This window comes from Calliphora vicina, chromosome 5 (assembly GCF_958450345.1).
Source record: "Calliphora vicina chromosome 5, idCalVici1.1, whole genome shotgun sequence".
Taxonomy (NCBI): domain Eukaryota; kingdom Metazoa; phylum Arthropoda; class Insecta; order Diptera; family Calliphoridae; genus Calliphora; species Calliphora vicina.
In genome coordinates, this window is record NC_088784.1 from 26,125,711 (window position 1) to 26,144,897 (window position 19,187).

The 19,187-nt window shown below is 26.7% G+C and overlaps 1 protein-coding gene across 2 annotated transcripts in view; it reads left to right on the plus strand.

Moving 5' to 3' along the window:
* Nucleotides 1-19,187, plus strand: part of LOC135961589 (putative polypeptide N-acetylgalactosaminyltransferase 9) — a 237,321-nt gene that overhangs the window by 144,090 nt on the left and 74,044 nt on the right. For both annotated transcript variants that reach the window (XM_065513108.1, XM_065513109.1), the window contains exons 5-6: nucleotides 1,869-2,033; nucleotides 6,043-6,236. In XM_065513108.1, the coding sequence (XP_065369180.1) occupies nucleotides 1,869-2,033; nucleotides 6,043-6,236 (359 nt within the window). The remainder of the gene's footprint in view (nucleotides 1-1,868; nucleotides 2,034-6,042; nucleotides 6,237-19,187) is intronic.

Sequence of the window (19,187 nt, forward strand, 5' to 3'; positions counted from 1 at the left end):
AGGTACAATATGACTGTATAAAGACCTAAGATTTAAGCGAAAATGTGACTGTATAAAGACGTAAGAGTGAAGCTAAAATATGACTTTAAAAAGACCTAAGAGTGAAGCTAAAATATGACGGTATAAAGACCTAAGATTTAAGCTAAATTATGACTGTATAAAGAGCTAAGATTAAAGCTCAAATATGACTGTATAAAGACCTACGATTGAATCTAAAATATGACTGTATAAAGACGTAAGAGTGAAGCTAAAATATGGTTGTATAAAGATCTAAGATTGAAGCTAAATTAAGACTGTATAAAGACCTAAAATTAAAGCTAAAATATGACTGTATAAAGGTCTACAATTTAAGCTAAAATAAGACTGTATAAAGACCTAATATTAAAGCTAAAATATGACTGAAAAATACCTAAGGGTGAAGCTAAAATATGACTGTATAAAGACCTAAGAGTGAAGGTACAATATGACTGTATAAAGACCTAAGATTTAAGCTATAATGTGACTGTATAAAGACGTAAGAGTGAAGCTAAAATATGACTTTAAAAAGACCTAAGAGTGAAGCTAAATTATGACTGTATAAAGAGCTAAGATTAAAGCTCAAATATGACGGTATAAAGACCTACGATTGAATCTAAAATATGACTGTATAAAGACGTAAGAGTGAAGCTAAAATATGGTTGTATAAAGATCTAAGATTGAAGCTAAATTAAGACTGTATAAAGACCTAAAATTAAAGCTAAAATATGACTATATAAATTCCTAAGATTTAAGCTAAAACGTGACTGTATATAGACGTAAGAGTGAAGCTAAAATATGACTTTAAAAAGACCTAAGAGTGAAGCTAAAATATGACGGTATAAAGACCTAAGATTTAAGCTAAAATATGACTGTATAAAGAGCTAAGCTTAAAGCTCAAATATGACGGTATAAAGACCTACGATTGAAGCTAACATATGACTGTATAAAGGTCTACAATTTAAGCTAAAATATGACTGTATAAAGACCCAAGATTGAAGCTAAAATATGACTGTGTAAAGACCTAAGTGTGAAGCTAAAATATGACTGTATAAAGACCTAAGAGTGAAGCTAAAATATGACTGTATAAAGACCTATGAGTGAAGCTAAAATATGACTGTATAAAGACCTAAGAATGAAGCTAAAATATGACTGTATAAAGACCTAAGATTGAAGCTTAAATATGACTGTATAAAGACCTGCAATTTAAGCTAAAATATGACTGTATAAACACCTACGATAGAGACCTAAGATTGATCAAGAAATAAGATTGAAGCTAGGTGAATATTTCAAGTGATATCGTTCATGAACACTTAAAGTTTTATTTTCACCCACTGTACGTTGCCAGAAATCACAAAACAGAAAACCGCCTGATGTACGAGATGCCGATGAGATCTGCAATCATGTAATGTGCGATGCCAGGCATTTCTAGTAGGGGGCTGTAATGTAAGCATTTCAAAGCATCTCGCAAACATCGTTTAAGTTTAATACATTTCTTATGCAGGACGAGACATCAAGAGAAGACAGCACCAGACAAGTAACCATAGTGTGATTATGCTCTTGTATTGTCTTAAAAACGTGATTGATTGTTGCACGTGTCTTGCATTTCAAATATGTTGCAAACAGCAAAATAAAAAAACAATGATTTCAACATTATTGTTTACACGATATTGTTGTTGCTGTTGTTGTTGCTTTTGTTGTTATTATATTAAAAAAAATTTCATTCAGTTGGTCATTCATTTATTATTATTCAACTCCTTCTTTAACCAAGTTTACAGTATGATTTTTTTTCTTTTTCTTTATTATTATTTTATTCACTTTTCTCTGTTTCCATTTATTTAATTTTTTTTTAGCTCATACGAAAAAACAATTGGAAGACTATTTTGCTGCCAATCCAAAGGTTAAAATTTTACGTGCACCAAAGCGTGAAGGTTTAATACGCGCCAGACTACTCGGTGCACGTCATGCCACATCGCCAGTATTAACATATTTAGATTCTCACTGCGAATGCACCGAAGGTGAGTTTTGCAGATCACTGTTCATTATGCACATTCTGTTTTTTTTAGTTTAAGTTTCAGCTTTTTTGCATTTTTCTATTTTACATTTTCCCCCTGTTTTGTTTTATTTGAGTTTAATGTGATGTGAATGATTTTCTCAAAAGATTGACTGACTGACTAGCGTTCATTCAATTCAATTGTTTCTATACGCTGAGTTTGAGTACTAAGTATCGGTGTTCAAAAAAATGGAATGGAAGCTTGTTGTGCAGTACTAAATGGGGTTAAAAGTTTTAATTGTCATTGATTAAGTTTACACAACATTTATTTTAAGCTTTAAATATTGCGTTAGATAGGGAACCTTGAGTTGAATGGATGGTGTTGATAATCGATTGAACAATAATTTGCATAGAACTAAAGCATTATTGCGTAGTTATGCTTCAATTGGCAAAGCTATTACACAGCTAGAAATCTGTGGCAAGTTGCAACTTTCCTACAGAAAAGTCAAGACAGAAACTTTTCTATAGAAAAGTGTCTCGTCAAGACAGAAACTTTTCTATAGAAAAGTGTCTCGTCAAGACAGAAACTTTTCTATAGAAAAGTGTCTCGTCAAGACAGAAACTTTTCTATAGAATAGTGTCTCGTCAAGACAGTTTTTCTATAGCATTCCTTTTACAATGCATACAACCACAAATTTCTTCTCACAGGCTTAACAAGTGTTAGAGCATGACAATTTTCCAAAAATATCCAAACGAATTATAACAATTATATTACAAAAATGTAGATGATGATATATGAACAGACAGACATTTTACAAAAAAAGGAATTTCATTTACGTAAAATAAGCTTTAATGCTTCAGATGACCATTCAGCCGTAAATTGAGATAAATTATTCAGGATTAAAAAGAAATGAACAAGAAATTAGATTTTCTACACTACATTCATATTGTTGCCATGAACAATATGAAAACATACATCAGAGACCTACAAATCATCAATCATAAAACTGAACTGAAAAATAAGGACATGAAAATAGAAATTTAATTTTTAAAGAGAAAATCTTAAAGAAAAATAAAAACAGAAATAATTAAATTTCAAATTTACACAAAATTTACTAAAATTAAATAAAACATTTTATAATACCTTGAAGTTTTTTGTTGAAAGCAAAGCCATTAGAAATGAAAAATCAAATTTGTATAAAAAATGCATATAAAGAAAATTCAATTAAGGATTTAAATTATGTTGTCAAATTAAAAGCAATGAAGTAACTAACACAAAGAGTTTTAATATAATGAATATTTTTACATAACATTGATTTTAAGCAGAGTTTCAATGACTTGATTAAATTTTGCAAATTTATTTGATGAAACTAGTGAATGTGAGAAAATTGTATTAGTTGCAATATAAAACAAGTAATTGGGATGTATGGCTTAAGATAAGAATGACAACTTAAACTCTAGAAGAAGATTTTTAATATATTACACTTCAATTCACAATCGAATTTGGCAACATCTATAAAATGCCTGGTTTCTATAGAAATAAACTGTCTTGTGGAGACACTTTTTCTATAGAAAAAAACTGTCCTGTGCAGACACTTTTTCTATAGAAAAAAACTGTCCTGTGCAGACACTTTTTCTATAGAAAAAAACTGTCCTGTGCAGACACTTTTTCTATAGAAAAAAACTGTCCTGTGCAGACACTTTTTCTATAGAAAAAAACTGTCCTGTGCAGACACTTTTTCTATAGAAAAAAACTGTCCTGTGCAGACATTTTTTCTATAGAAAAAAACTGTCTTGTGGAGACATTTTTTCTATAGAAAAAAACTGTCTTGTGGAGACACTTTTTCTATAGAAAAAAACTGTCTTGTGGGGACACTTTTTCTATAGAAAAAAACTGTCTTGTGGGGACACTTTTTCTATAGAAAAAAACTGACTTGTGGAGACACTTTTTCTATAGAAAAAAACTGTCTTGTGGAGACACTTTTTCTATAGAAAAAAACTGTCTTGTGGAGACACTTTTTCTATAGAAAAAAAACTGTCTTGTGGAGACACTTTTTCTATAGAAAAAAACTGTCTTGTGGAGACACTTTTTCTATAGAAAAAAACTGTCTTGTGGAGACACTTCTTCTATAGAAAAAAACTGTCTTGTGGAGACACTTTTTCTATAAAAAAAAACTGTCTTGTGGGGACACTTTTTCTATAGAAAAAAACTGTCTTGTGGAGACACTTTTTCTATAGAAAAAAACTGTCTTGTGGAGACACTTTTTCTATAGAAAAAAACTATAGAAAAAAACTGTCTTGTGGGGACACTTTTTCTACAGAAAAAAACTGTCTTGTGGAGACACTTTTTCTATAGAAAAAAACTGTCTTGTGGAGACACTTTTTCTATAGAAAAAAACTGTCTTGTGGAGACACTTTTTCTATAGAAAAAAACTGTCTTGTGGAGACACTTCTTCTATAGGAAAAAACTGTCTTGTGGAGACACTTTTTCTATAGAAAAAAACTGTCTTGAGAAGACACTTTTTCTATAGAAAAAAACTGTCTTGTGGAGACACTTTTTCTATAGAAAAAAACTGTCTTGTGGAGACACTTTTTCTATAGAAAAAAACTGTCTTGTGGAGACACTTTTTCTATAGAAAAAAACTGTCTTGTGGAGACACTTTTTCTATAGAAAAAAACTGTCTTGTGGGGACACTTTATCTATAGAAAAAAACTGTCTTGTGGAGACACTTTTTCTATAGAAAAAAACTGTCTTGTGGAGACACTTTTTCTATAGAAAAAAACTGTCTTGTGGAGACACTTTTTCTATAGAAAAAAACTGTCTTGCGGAGACACTTTTTCTATAGAAAAAAACTGTCTTGTGGAGACACTTTTTCTATAGAAAAAAACTGTCTTGTGGAGACACTTTTTCTATAGAAAAAAACTGTCTTGTGGAGACACTTTTTCTATAGAACACCACTGTCTTGACGAGACACTTTTTCTATTGAAAAAACACTGTCTAGACGAGACACAGTATTGGACATTATTATTTGTCATTCCGTTTGTATATATATTCTGGATCGTTATAGATAGCGAAGCCGATATAGCCATGTCCGTCTGTCGGTCTGTATGTTGAAATCAACTTTCCGTAGCCCCCAAATAACTAAATACATACATCGGTTGCTATTTAAAATCAACAAAATCTCCCCACAAATGGCTGAGATATTAGGTAAAAACCGGGCCAACATCGATTTTTGGTCTATTTTTGACCTATATCTGAATTACTAAGTCATTAATATAGAAAATATGGATATCTAATGATAGATATTTCAAAGTCCATTGCAACGATGTATATAAGGCTATAGAAAGTTGGACCTACAATGGATCAAAATCGGGAAAAAATTTTAAAACGAATTTTTTTTTCATCAAAAATTTTTTTTGGCATAAATTCTTTTTTCAAATTTTTTTTTTTTTTAAATTTCAAAAAAAAAAATTAAAAAAACTTTTTAAAAAAAAATAAAAAACAATTTGAAAAAAGAAAAATTAAATTTTGTTTAAATGAAAATATTTTTAAGTTTAATTTGGTGAAGGATATATAGGATTCGGCACAGCCGAATTTAGCTCTCTTCAGTTAAAATTGTGAAAGACAGAGATTTGCTTGAATATAATTTTAACCAATTTAAGTTAAATTTTCATAAAAACTACAACCTTATTAAGTTCTTATCAAGAATTAACAGATATTTACTTTAATTTCCAGTAATTTTTTTTTATTATTTCCTACTTAAATGACGTCAATCAGTTAAACATTGTAAAATAAAATACAAAATTGTTTACCTTTCTATTATAAAAAAAGTGAAACTAGACCAGTTTCATAGTAATTTAAAATCAAAATATAAATACGAGCAGTTAGTTTGTTTTTGTTTTTTTTATTTTGCAAAATAACTTAAATCATTGAAAATCGTATCACATTATTCATTTTATTTATTTATTTTTATTTACACTTGTCAAACACTTTCTCATTTTTTGCTTCGATTTGTTTGTTTGTCACACATTAGGTTGGCTAGAACCATTATTGGATCGTATTGCTAGAAATTCTACCACCGTTGTCTGTCCCGTTATAGATGTTATCGATGATACCACACTCGAATATCATTATCGTGATTCGGGTGGTGTGAATGTGGGCGGTTTCGATTGGAATTTACAATTCAATTGGCATGCGGTGCCCGATAGAGAAAAGAAACGTCATAAGGTAAGTTTGATTTTTCTATTTTTTTGTTTACAATTTGAAAATTGTAATAAGATTTAAGCATAATATTAACTTTTGAGGCTTTTTTCAAATGCCTTTGAAATCCTTTTATAACCTTTTTCCCTTTTTTTTGTAATAAATGTGAACTATTTATTTTTTATATCTATTTTGGGAGAAGGTTTACTATCTTCCTTAAATTGTTTATTTTTATATTTTTTGGAATATTATTGGTACTTTTATGTGCATAAATTTATAAAACATTTCTCGTATTTGGTTGTCTTAGATAAACAACACAAAATATTTTTTCATGCTAGGCCTACGTGACTGTTTTATAGATTAGAACCTTTATATGTTTGTAATAATAACTACCAACCTCTAAACACTATTTCCACTAAATTTGCCATTTATTTATAACAAAATGACTGAAATTTAACAAAACAATTGAACATGTCTAACCTTGACCCTTTTTGGGGGGAGTTAGATGGGTCAGTTAATGTTGTTAGAGTGTTCGAAATCAGAGTTTTCAAATGTTGAGAGCTGTTGCTAATGGAAAATAAATTGTTAAAGTTTTTTAGTTAACTAAGGTCCTTCGAACCTATAGGTATAAGTTGTAATTTACTGCATTTTTGAAGAGTAGGAAGGTTGGTTATTTTAACTAACGAGAAATAAATTGTTAAAGTTAGTGGTTAATTATGGTCCTTCGAATATGGTCCTTATGGAATTCTAAATACTGGGCCTTTTAAGTTAAATCTGACATTAAATAGAGGAAGTGTGTAGTGTATTTGTTGTATTGCTTTTATTAAAAGGAAATAAATTGGCTAAAATTTTAATCAAATATGGTCCTTCGAACCTTCAATCTTATGAAAATATTTCCAAATTCATTTTCCTATGGACCTTCGATCTCTCTTTCATAAAGTCAGCAATTTTTTTAATGATTAATCCTTCAAAATTCTTTAAGCCTTAATGACTTCATTCATGGTCCTTCGGATCTATAGAAAATACGAAATTTTCAACTGCTGTTAAAAAAACTTTAGATCTAAATAATTTGTCTTTTAAGATAAATCTGACATTAAATAGAGGAAGTTTGTAGTGTATTTGTTAGGTTACTTTTATTAAAAGGAAATAAATTGGCTAAATTTTTAATCAAATATGGTCCTTCGAACCTTCAATCTTATGAAAATATTTCCAAATTCATTTTCCCATGGACCTTCTATCATTCTTTTATAAAGTCAGCAATTTTTTAATGATTAATCCTTCAAAATTCTTGAAGCCTTCATGAATTCATTCATGGTCCTTCGGATCTATAAAAAAAACGAAATTTTCAACTGCTGTTAAAAAAACTTTAGATCTAAATAATGGACCTTTTAAGATAAATCTGACATTAAATAGATGAAGTTTGTAGTGTATTTGTTGGGTTGCTTTTATTAAAAGGAAGTAAATTGGCTAAATTTGTAATCAAATATGGTCCTTCGAACCTTCAATCTTATGAAAATAATTCCAAATTCATTTGTCCATGGACCTTCAATCTTTCTTTTATAAAGTCAGCAATTTTTTAATGTTTAAGTCTTGAAAAATTCTTTAAGCCTTTTAGAATTCATTTGTGGTTCTTCGGATCTATAGAAAATACGAAATTGTCAACTGCTGTTAAAAAAACTTTGGATCTAAATAATTTGTCTTTTAAGATAAATCTGACATTAAATAGATGAAGTTTGTAGTGTATTTGTTGGGTTGCTTTTATTAAAAGGAAGTAAATTTGCTACATTTTTAATCAAATATGGTCCTTCGAACCTTCAATCTTATAAAAATATTTCCAAATTCATTTTCCCATGGACCTTCAATCTTTCATTTATAAAGTCAGCAATTTTTTAATGTTTAGGTCTTCAAAATTCTTTAAGCCTTCATGAATTCATTCATGGTCCTTCGGATCTATGGAAAATACGAAATTTTCAACTGCTGGTAAAAAAACTTTAGATCTAAATAATGGACCTTTTAAGATAAATCTGACATTAAATAGAGGAAGTTTGTAGAGTATTTATTGGGTGCCTTTATTAAAAGGAAGTAAATTGGCAAAATTTTTTATCAAATATGGTCCTTCGAACCTTCAATCTTCTGAAAATATTTCCAAATTCATTTTCCCATGGACCTTGAATCTTTCTTTCATAAAGTCAGCAATTTTTTAATGATTAATCCTTAAAAGTTCGTTAAGCCTTTAAGAATTCATTCATGGTCCTTCGGAGCTATAGAAAATACGAAACTTTCAACTGCTGTTTAAAAAAACTTTAATTTTCCAGATAGAAATTTCATGTCATTGATGAATTTTTTTTTAATTGTTGGGTAATTTTACAAATTAGGAATAAATTTTCATGATGGGCTGGTCTTTTGAGCCTATAAATAAGTAGGTTATCGAAAGAGCTCAAGTGTTGGGATAAGAAAATGTCAGTGTTTTTTAACAAACTGCTTTTTATTCTGTACCTTAGCTGCGACACTCCTGCTAAACCAAAAATAAAACGATTTTCATATGTGTACGTGTGAGCTTAAACCTTTTGATTTTATTATAAATCTTTTTTTCTCTGCCCTCCTTCTGTTTTCCTAAGATTATGCGTTTTATTTTATATTTTTCGTTTAGTTTTTTATTTTCATTTCGGTCATTTATCCTTTACTTTTCTTTGCGTTTGCATATATTCTTATAATAGGATTAAAGTTTGATGATATTAAGGACTTTTAGGTTTAATGGCAACAAATCCTTAAATCAAGAAATTGTTATACTTGCCATGTCCTTGCTAATGGCGTAAAAACGTTTAGAAAATTAAGACAAATGCTAAAACAAATAGGGAATATTTCAAGCTTCAAACTAAGACAAGTGGAAAATGAATGAGTAAAGCCAACAATAAAAGAAAAAAAAATACCTAAAAGGAAACGGAAATGAAAAATAATTTATTAAAGAAAATAAATTAAACCAAAAATACTATAGAAAATATTCTACTACTAATAAATGGCCAACATACTTTTCTACTCTACAACTCTTTGACTGATAATCAAAATCGAATTCCCCCCCAAAAAACTCTCTCTACTAGCAGTCATGTGGAAAAATTTCTTTACAGAACATGCCCTTACAGTTTATAAAGCTCTTATTCCAACATTTTTCTTTTACTTTTTTTTTATTCTTTCTTATATATATATTTTTTTTTTTGTAATAAATTGTATGGAAAATCTAGAAAAAAAAGCAAAAGTTCAAAGAAAATCAATAAATTCTAAACTAACAAGCAAACATACTTACATTTTGTGCTACATAAAGTTTTTCTATAAAGTTGTTAAACTGAATTATTGGAAAATTGTTCATTTAAACAAAGTTCTACTTCCACTACTCTAATACCCAACAATACACTAACTCACTCTTCTAACTAAATATATATATATTTTTTCCTATAATTGTTTTAGTTTTATTCAAAGCAATCAAATAACTTTATATTTCTCTTGGTGTTTTTTTACTACCATAATATAACTATGTTATATTAATAGAGATTTTGTTGTTATTTTAAGTTCATTTCATTTTTATAAGCTAAAAATTTGTAGTTTACGGTTTAAAGGTTAAATGATTGTGCTTTATTTTCTGTACGAGTTGTAGATGTTGATGGATAAATAGTAAAGCATAACTTAGGGAGTAAAAATAATAATAAACACATTTACACTGTGTATGTGTGTGCACAGCAGAGCTGGTAGTTTGAAATAACTTAGAAATGTTTAAAGCTATAAATAAATGTTATTAAATGTTATTAAAAATTAACTTTTTTTCGGAGTTAATATATAAAATGTTTTGTAAATAGTAGTTTATATATTTTCCAAACATGTTATGTATTATTAACTGAAACTAGAAGTAGTATAAAATATTTCCTAAACAATGTAAATAATTAAAAGCGAAAAATGAGTTAATTGTATTTAAATGGGAATTAGTTTAACAAAGAAATTACCTAAACACTTTTAATATCTAAACTTTTCAGAATTTTTTTTAAGTTAGAAATAATGAAAAATAAACAAAAACTTTTTAACAATAAATTATCCAAAAATTGACTGCTTTATTTTGTAAAACAGTTCTATGGTTCCTAATTTCCAAAGCTAAATTTAAAATATTGATTAATACAAAATATATTCCTTTTTAAGGAAAAATGCTTTATAAAAGCTTTTTAATAATAAGTTTGATAAATGCTTTTAAATAAAAAGTTTGGTAAAAGCTTTTAACCTAAATATATTGATGAAAGCTTTTCAATAATAAAAATTGATAAAAGCTTTTTGGAGAAAAATACTTCATAAAAGCTTTTTAATAAAAAATTTTGGTAAAAGCTTTTAAACTAAAAATATTGATTATAGCTTTTCAATAAAAATTATTGATAAATGCTTTTTGATAACAAAATTTGATAAAAGCTTTTAAACTAAAAATATTGATTAAAGCTTTTTAATCAAAAATATTGGTAAAAGCTTTTTGAAGAAAAATGCTTGATAACAATTTTGATAATTGTTTTTGAATAAAAAGTTTGGTAAAAGCTTTTAAACTAAAAATATTGATTAAAGCTTTTTAATCAAAAATATTGATAAAAAAATATGTATTGATAAAGCTTTTTAATAAAAGGTTTGAAAAATTCTTTAGAATAAAAATGTTAATAGAAGCTTTTAAACTAAAAATATTGATGAAAGCTTTTTAAGAGAAAATATTGTGGAAAGAAACTTGCTGAAATCGTTTTCATAAAAAAGTGAGCTGAAAGCTTTTTCATAAAAAAGCTACAAGGCTTACGAGTTGTAGATGTTGATGGATAAATAATAATAAACACATTTACACTGTGTGTGTGTGCACAGCAGAGCTGGTAGTTTGAAATAACTTAGAAATGTTTAAAGCTATAAATAAATGTTATTAAATATTATTAAAAATTAACTTTATTTCGGAGTTATTAATATATAAAATGTTTTGTAAATAGTTGTTTTATCTATTTTCCAAACATGTTATGTATTATTAACTGAACTAGAAGTAGTATAAAATATTTTCTAAACAATGTAAATAATTAAAAGAGAAAAATGTGTTAATTGTATTTAAATGGGAATTAGTTTAACAAAGAAATTACCAAAACACTTTTAATATCTAAACTTTTCAGAATTTTTTTTTAAGTTAGAAATAATGAAAAATAAACAAAAACTTTTTAACAATAAATTATCCAAAAATTGACTGCTTTATTTTGTAAAACAGTTCTATGGTCCCTAATTTCCAAAGCTAAAAGCTTTTAAATTTAAAATATTGATTAATACAAAATATATTCCTTTTTAAGGAAAAAAGCTTTATGAAAGCTTTTTAATAATAAGTTTGATAAATGCATTTAAATAAAAAAGTTTGGTAAAAGCTTTTAACATAAAAATATTGATGAAAGCTTTTCAATAAAAAAATTGATCAAAGCTTTTTGGAGAAAAATACTTCATAAAAGCTTTTTAATAAAAAATTATGGTAAAAGCTTTTAAACTAAAAATATTGATTATAGCTTTTCAATAAAAATTATTGATAAATACTTTTTGATAAAAAAATTTGATAAAAGCTTTTAAACTAAAAATATTGATTAAAGCTTTTTAATCAAAAATATTGGTAAAAGCTTTTTGAAGAAAAATTTTGATAATTGTTTTTGAATAAAAAGTTTGGTAAAAGCTTTTAAACTAAAAATATTGATTAAAGCTTTTTAATCAAAAATATTGATAAAAAAATATGTATTGATAAAAGCTTTTTAATAAAAAGTTTGAAAAATTCTTTAGAATAAAAATGTTAATAGAAGTTTTTAAACTCAAAATATTGATGAAAGCTTTTTAAGAGAAAATATTGTGGAAAAAAACTTGCTGAAATCGTTTTCATAAAAAAGCGAGCTGAAAGCATTTTAATAAAAAAGCTACATTAAGTAAAAGTTTTTAATAAAAAGGCATAATTACAAATTTCAATAAATGTGTTTTTAAAAAAAAGCTTTTTTATAAAAACTCGTTGAAGCTCTTTAATAAAACATCTTGATAAAGCCATTTCAATTAAAAGCTTTTAATAAAAAAAAAATTGAATTGTAATGAAAACATTATAAAAGCTTTTTTAAAATAAAGTTAAACAAAAAGTGTTTTAATAAAAACTCTAATATTTGATTATGGTGAAAAAGATAAATAAAAACCATTTAATGAAAAATATCGATAAAACCTTTTTTAATACAAATTTCTGGATAAAAGCTTTTTAATAAATCATGACGAAATAAACTTCTGATTAAAAAATCAGTTTAATAAAAAAAATCTCTTTAATAAAAAAACTTGAATAAATCTTAACAAAAAAAAGCTTTTATACATAGCTTTATAAATACTGTTAAAAGCTCTTATTTTTATAGCTTCAAATAAGCTTTACATTTTAAAGATGTAAATAAGCTTTTCATTTCAAAGCCTTAGTTATTATGTAAATAAGCTGTTCATTTTAAAATTTTAACTGTGCTTTTTGAATCTTTAAATAAGCTTTAAAACGAGTTATCTTAAAACATATTGTAGAATTCATTTTGATTTAATAAAGAAAATATAAAAGCTTTTTAATAAAAACATTTTATATAATCTCGATAAAGCTTTTTAAACTCTTTTTAAAGCTTTTTTTTATTAAAAAAATTTAGATAAAAACTTTTTATTCCAAAATCTTGAAAATACTTTTAATAAAAATTTGAAAGTAAATTTTTAATTAGGCTTAAGTTCATTTTTATTATAATTTATTTGTAATAATTCAAAGAATATCACTGAATACTAAAATTTTTAGACAATTGGCAAATTGGAATGCATTTTCTACCCTGCCAAGGGCGTCATCAACAATCTTCATTGTCAAGGTCTATTTGTAAATATCATCTATTTAACTTACTATTATTAGGAATTAGAATATGGGAAGCCTAATTCATATTTATATTATTTGTAAATTAGACGAAATTTCAAATATTTTTTATTATATATGTGTATTCTTATTATTACAAATTTATCATTTTATTAGTGTTGCTGTAGTCAACCTTTGGTTAACAATTCAGCTATAAATTTGTAATAATAAGAATACACATATATAATAAAAAATATTTGAAATTTCGTCTAATTTACAAATAATATAAATATGAATTAGGCTTCCCATATTCTAATTCCTAATAATAGTAAGTTAAATAGATGATATTTACAAATAGACCTTGACAATGAAGATTGTTGATGACGCCCTTGGCAGGGTAGAAAATGCATTCCAATTTGCCAATTGTCTAAAAATTTTAGTATTCAGTGATATTCTTTGAATTATTACAAATAAATTATAATAAAAATGAACTTAAGCCTAATTAAAAATTTACTTTCAAATTATATATATAAAAAAGTTCGAATAATTACCAAAAATCTATAAATTTAATAAAAATTTCAATATAAACTTCATAACAAAAATGTTGGTAAAAACCTTTTAGTAACTAAAACTTTATTAGAGATTGACGAAAGCTTTTAAAAGACTGATACAATCTGTTTTTTAGGCTGTAAATAAGATTTTAATTTTAAAGCTTTAATTAAACTTTTGTTTAATATAAAACTTTACAGCTTTACATTTTAAGCTTTAAAACGGCTTTTTCTTCAAACTTATTGGTTTAAAATGTGTGAATACAATTTTCGTCAATGGGTTTTTTGTTTAAAATATGATTGTAAAGCTTTGTATTTGAAAAGTTTAATAAAGCTCCTAACATGCTTTCTACTAAACAATTTTTTAAGATTTTTTATTAAAAAGTTTTTAACATACTTTGCATTTAACTTACTGAATCAATATATAAAATTTATCGAAAGCTTTTAAGTAATACCATATTTAGAATTTTAAAATAAAATAGCTTTAATACAAATAGTATTTTTATAAAAAGCATTTAAAGAAAACATTGGAAGGAAACTATTTTAAAACTTCGTTTTATCTAATAACATATTCTTAATGGAAAGCTTTTAAATAAAAAGCTGAGAGCTTTTACTCAATTATATATTCAACCTTCAATTCAATGATCAGTTTTAAGTTAATGCAAATCTATTAAAGGAAGATTCACTGATGACTTTTCATTAGTTCTAAGGAAAGAATGGCTTGAGGCAACAATATTTCATTGCTTTATCTCCAGATTTTGTCCTTCAACACATTTCGTGAAAAGTATGCAAAACCATTGCAAATTATTAAATTTGTTTTTTATAAATGTTTACTTATTAAATCTATCCGTTTTATAATATCTCTCCTCCTATAAACAGTTTATTGCTTTTAAATTACTTGCTTTCAAAATCCTATAATTATAACTAAATATTTGACCATTTCCCTTTGCATACCTTCTCCCTAACTAAATAATTCTGCTGAAAACATTTCATTTAAATTTTTAATGAAATTAATTTCAATGTTTGAGTGGTACTTTCCATTCTCCTTTTTACTCGTTTCTTTCATTATTGTTTAACAAATGCTGCATCTTAAATTATATGAAAATATTTACACTCAGTGTATACCTTCAAAGTAAATATTTACTTGCCACTGCTAAACGGTATAGACATTTTGGAGTAGATACTCCACCTAGTTTGCGATAATGATGATGATGATAATGACGCTGATAATAATGATGTTGTTGATGAGGTCGATGTTGATGTCGAACGGAAACTCAGCAACATTATTAGGAAATCCTCTTTTTCGAAATGTGTACTAAACTTTTCGCTTGTTTTAACAATTGTTCCCTGACAGCTTGGGTGGCTTACTGACTGGCCGGCTGGATGGTTGTTGGTTAGATAAATGGTATTGACAGCCATCATTTTACTAGGGGCAAGCAATTAAAATTACAAAATATTGCAGGAGCAAATATTTTGTTAATGTGTGCTTACAATGAGGAGAGCTTTATATGCTTATAATGGTGGTTTAACAGTGGCTGTGTAGGGAAACATAGATTGAAAGTGAACGTTCTTTAAAGAAACAAATTCAATAATAAAAAATAAAATGCTAAACAAATTATATTATTTAATATTCAACAATTTTCATGATCGTTCATGACTTTTTAATTAAGTTGAGCTTTTGTATTGAAAGCTTTTGTATTTAGTAAAAAATTTCCAGCTAAATATTATAGCCACTGTAAATATATTTCCTTTAAAATAATATTATTGTGTTGATGTATAATAATTTTCAATTCTTTGCTCACTTTTTTTATTTCAGTTTTTTTAAAACAAAAGCTTTTTTTTCGTTTGAATGCATGTGTTTGAGTTCAATTTAAAGGAATAAAAGAATTTCTTCCTTATTATTTTTGCACTTTTTTTCTCTCTCTTTATTTTCTGCTGTTGTTAGTTTTTAATTTTTCTTCTTCCGCCCGGGCTTCTATGACAGGAAGATGGGTATGAGTTAGTGTAATTTGCAGGAATACAAAACAAATTGTTCGTTGATATTTCGTTCATTGTTATTAAATACCAGTTGTGATTAATATTCCATGTTGTTATAGCGCTAGCTCTCTTGGTGTTGTTGTTATTTTAGTTTATTATTGTTATCCTTGGTGGGAAATCTGTTAGAGGAGGGTGGTGTTGGTTTGAAAATGAAACATAAACTAAGTAGCATTGTTAGAATTTCCGCTCATTTCCGTTTTGTATAACAATATGTTTTTGTATTGGTATCTATATATGTATGCGTGGCTTTGTAATAGTGTTTTTTTATTGTTTTTGTTGTGTTTAGTGTTAAAATGTGGTCGGGACTTTCATCATTCAAGTTGAGAAATTTAATTTACATTGCAGTAAAGACAAGAAGATTTCAACAAATTGTTTGCTATTTTGTAAATTATTTTCAGTTAAGGGTAACATTTAACTAAAGAGAATTTTGAAAACAGAAAAGAAAACTGTCTGATATTATGTATTACAACATTTTAATAAAAAGCTTCTTGAAATTATTTTAAATAAAATCGTCTTAAAATCTTGCAATAAAATCCCTATTAATTTTAATATTAAGCTTGTACCATTAAAAACTTCTTAATAACATAATTGTGAAAAGGCAATTAAAAGCTTTTTGAAAAGATTGATAGAGGTTTTCATAAGGTTGTTAGAGCTTTTCAAAAAGTTTAATAAACACTGATTAAAGCTTTTTTATAAGAAATTTTGATAAAAGCTTCCTAATGAGAAAGCTTGATAAAAAAATGTTAATATGAAAATTTGATAAAAGCTTTTTCAAAAGGTTAATAGATCTTTCAAAAAGGTTGATAAGTATTGATTAAAGCTTCTTAAGAAGAAAATTTGATACAAGCTTCTTAATGAAAAAGATTGCTAAAAGTCTTTTTTATATGAAAGCTTGATAAAATCTTTTTAATCAAGCTTTTTAATAATAAAATTTGATCAAAGCTTCCCAATGAGAAATATTGTTAAAAGCTCTTTAATATGAAAGTTTGATCAAAGCTTTTTAGTATGAAAGCTTGATAAAAGCCTTTTCAAAAGCTTGATAAAATGATTGTTAATATGAAAATTTGATAAAAACTTTTTCAAATGGTTGATAGAGCTTTCAGAAAGGTTGATAAGTATTGATTAAAGCTTTTTAACAAGAAAATTTGATAAAACCTTCTTAATGATAAAGCTAAAAGCTCTTTAATGTGAATGTTTAATCAAAGCTTTTTAGTATGAAAGCTTGATAAAATCCTTTTCAAAAGGTTTTTAGAGCTTTAAAAACGGTTGATAAGTATTGATTAAAGCTTTTTAACAAGAAAATTATGGAAAAGATTGCAAAAAATCTTTTTAATTTGAAAGCTTGATAAACAAATTTAATCAAGCTTTTTAATAAAAAAATTTGATAAAAGCTTCCTGATGATAAAGCTAAAAGCTCTTTAATGTGAAAGTTTAATCAAAGCTTTTTAGTATGAAAGCTTGATAAAATCCTTTTCAAAAGGTTTTTAGAGCTTTAAAAACGGTTGATAAGTATTGATTGCAAAAAATCTTTTTAATATGAAAGCTTGATAAAATAATTTTAATACGAATGCTTGGTATAAGCTTTTTAATATTAAAGCTTGGTAAAAACTTTTTTAATACAAAATAACAATAAAAGCTTTAAAAAGAAGAATTGATAAAAGTATATTAAATAAAAAATCTAATATAATTTTTTTAATAAAAACACAATTTAAAATACTGGTAAAAGCTTTTTAAAAAGGTTGATAAAAATTTTTTTTATAAAAACTTTCTAAATAGAAAATTTAATATAAATTGTTTAAATATTGTTAGGATCTTAAGATCAATAAAAACTGTTTAAAAAGGTTGATAAAATATTGAATAAAGTTTGGTTTTTAAGGTATAAAAGGCTTAAAAATTTGTATTAAAAGCTATTTAATACATAGGCTTTTATAATCTTTTTATAGAAATGCTTTATAAACCTTCGTTATAAAAACTTTTTAATTAAATAGATTTCTTCTTATTATTCAAAATAAAAAGATTTTTAATTCTTTTTCATTCAGAAGCTTGTTAAAAGTAAAAAAAAAAACATTTTTAAGATTTAAAAAACATTTATTAAAGGCCTTTTATTAAAATGTAAAACAACACTGTCCAACAAATTGAGACTTTTTGATTGGCAATCCTATAATTTTGAAAGGGCATTTTGATAAGATAATTTATGTAGAATAATCTTATAGTCCAGCTGGTCTGAGTTTTTTTTACATTGGGTAAAGGGAGTTATATTAAATGAAAAAATGTTGTAAGCTAATGTCTGACAGAATTCTTATTGCCAGAGTTATATTGTGGAATTTTATTAGGATCATTTTTGTGGAAAATCTTACCCTCTCTAGCTCCTCTTTTTAGGGATCAATTTTACCCTTTCTCGAGAAAATAAAACAACTACTTTCAAAAAGGATATTTAAGGATTAAAATATTCTACGAAAATGTTTGCCGAAAAATTTCAATGGTGGTAACCAAAGATACCTAAGTTGTATATATAACAAAATTCTATTTATGATCCGAATGAGCTGAAATTTAAAATATAAATAGTCCTTTTTCTCTTAAGTTATCTATTTTAGTTCAAGAGATTTAGGTTTATTACTCTTTATTTTTTTCGTTTTTTAGTTATGGCGTGCCTACGGAGGCTCGAATATTTTTCAGAATATCAGCTATATTTGCGATAAAATTCCGAATAAAATTAGAGCAAGATTTGAAGAATTATCTCGTCCCTATTAAAAGTTACACGCACCCAAATTTGGAACATGAAAAAGGGCCGTATTTTTACTTTTTTTTTTGTAGAAACAAATTTTGTTCAGGACTATGGCCCGGAAGGAGAACTTAATGTAAAATCGTGTAAAGTAAAATTTGGCTCACTTAATACTACAAGGTGGCGCAAAAGTAAACTTCCGATGTTTTTTGGCTGTAATGTAAAAAAAAAAAAAATGAAAAACTTTGTTTCTTCTTGTGGATTATTTTTATTTGGTCTTTTAATTTTTTTTACATCAAGTCGAGAATATGATGTCATGTAAATGGCCGCCGCCACAGTTGATTGTCATTTGAGCCCTTTTTATGGCATTTTCCATCACTTTGGCCAAAACTTCTTGACGGATATTGTCTTTAAGATCTGCAAGAGTCTGAGGCTTGTTGACATAAACCCGCGACTTCAAAAAGCCCCACAAAAAGAAGTCTGGAGTGGTCAAATCAGGCGATATTGCTGGCCAGTGCAAATCGCCAAAACGGGAGATTAGGCGACCGGGAAATGCATCCTTCAGCATATCGGTTGTGACACGTGCAGTGTGTGCCGTTGCACCGTCCTGTTGGAACCACATGTTTTCCAATCCCAATTCATCAAGTTGCGGCAAAAAGAACTCGTTGATCATTTTCAGTGCCCCAGAAGCGTAAATTTTGCTTATTTACGTACCCGCTAAGATGGAAATGGGCCTCATCACTCATGATTATTTTTGATGATTAAGGATGGCAATATTCCGCGTTATGGAGCAGTGTAGCGTA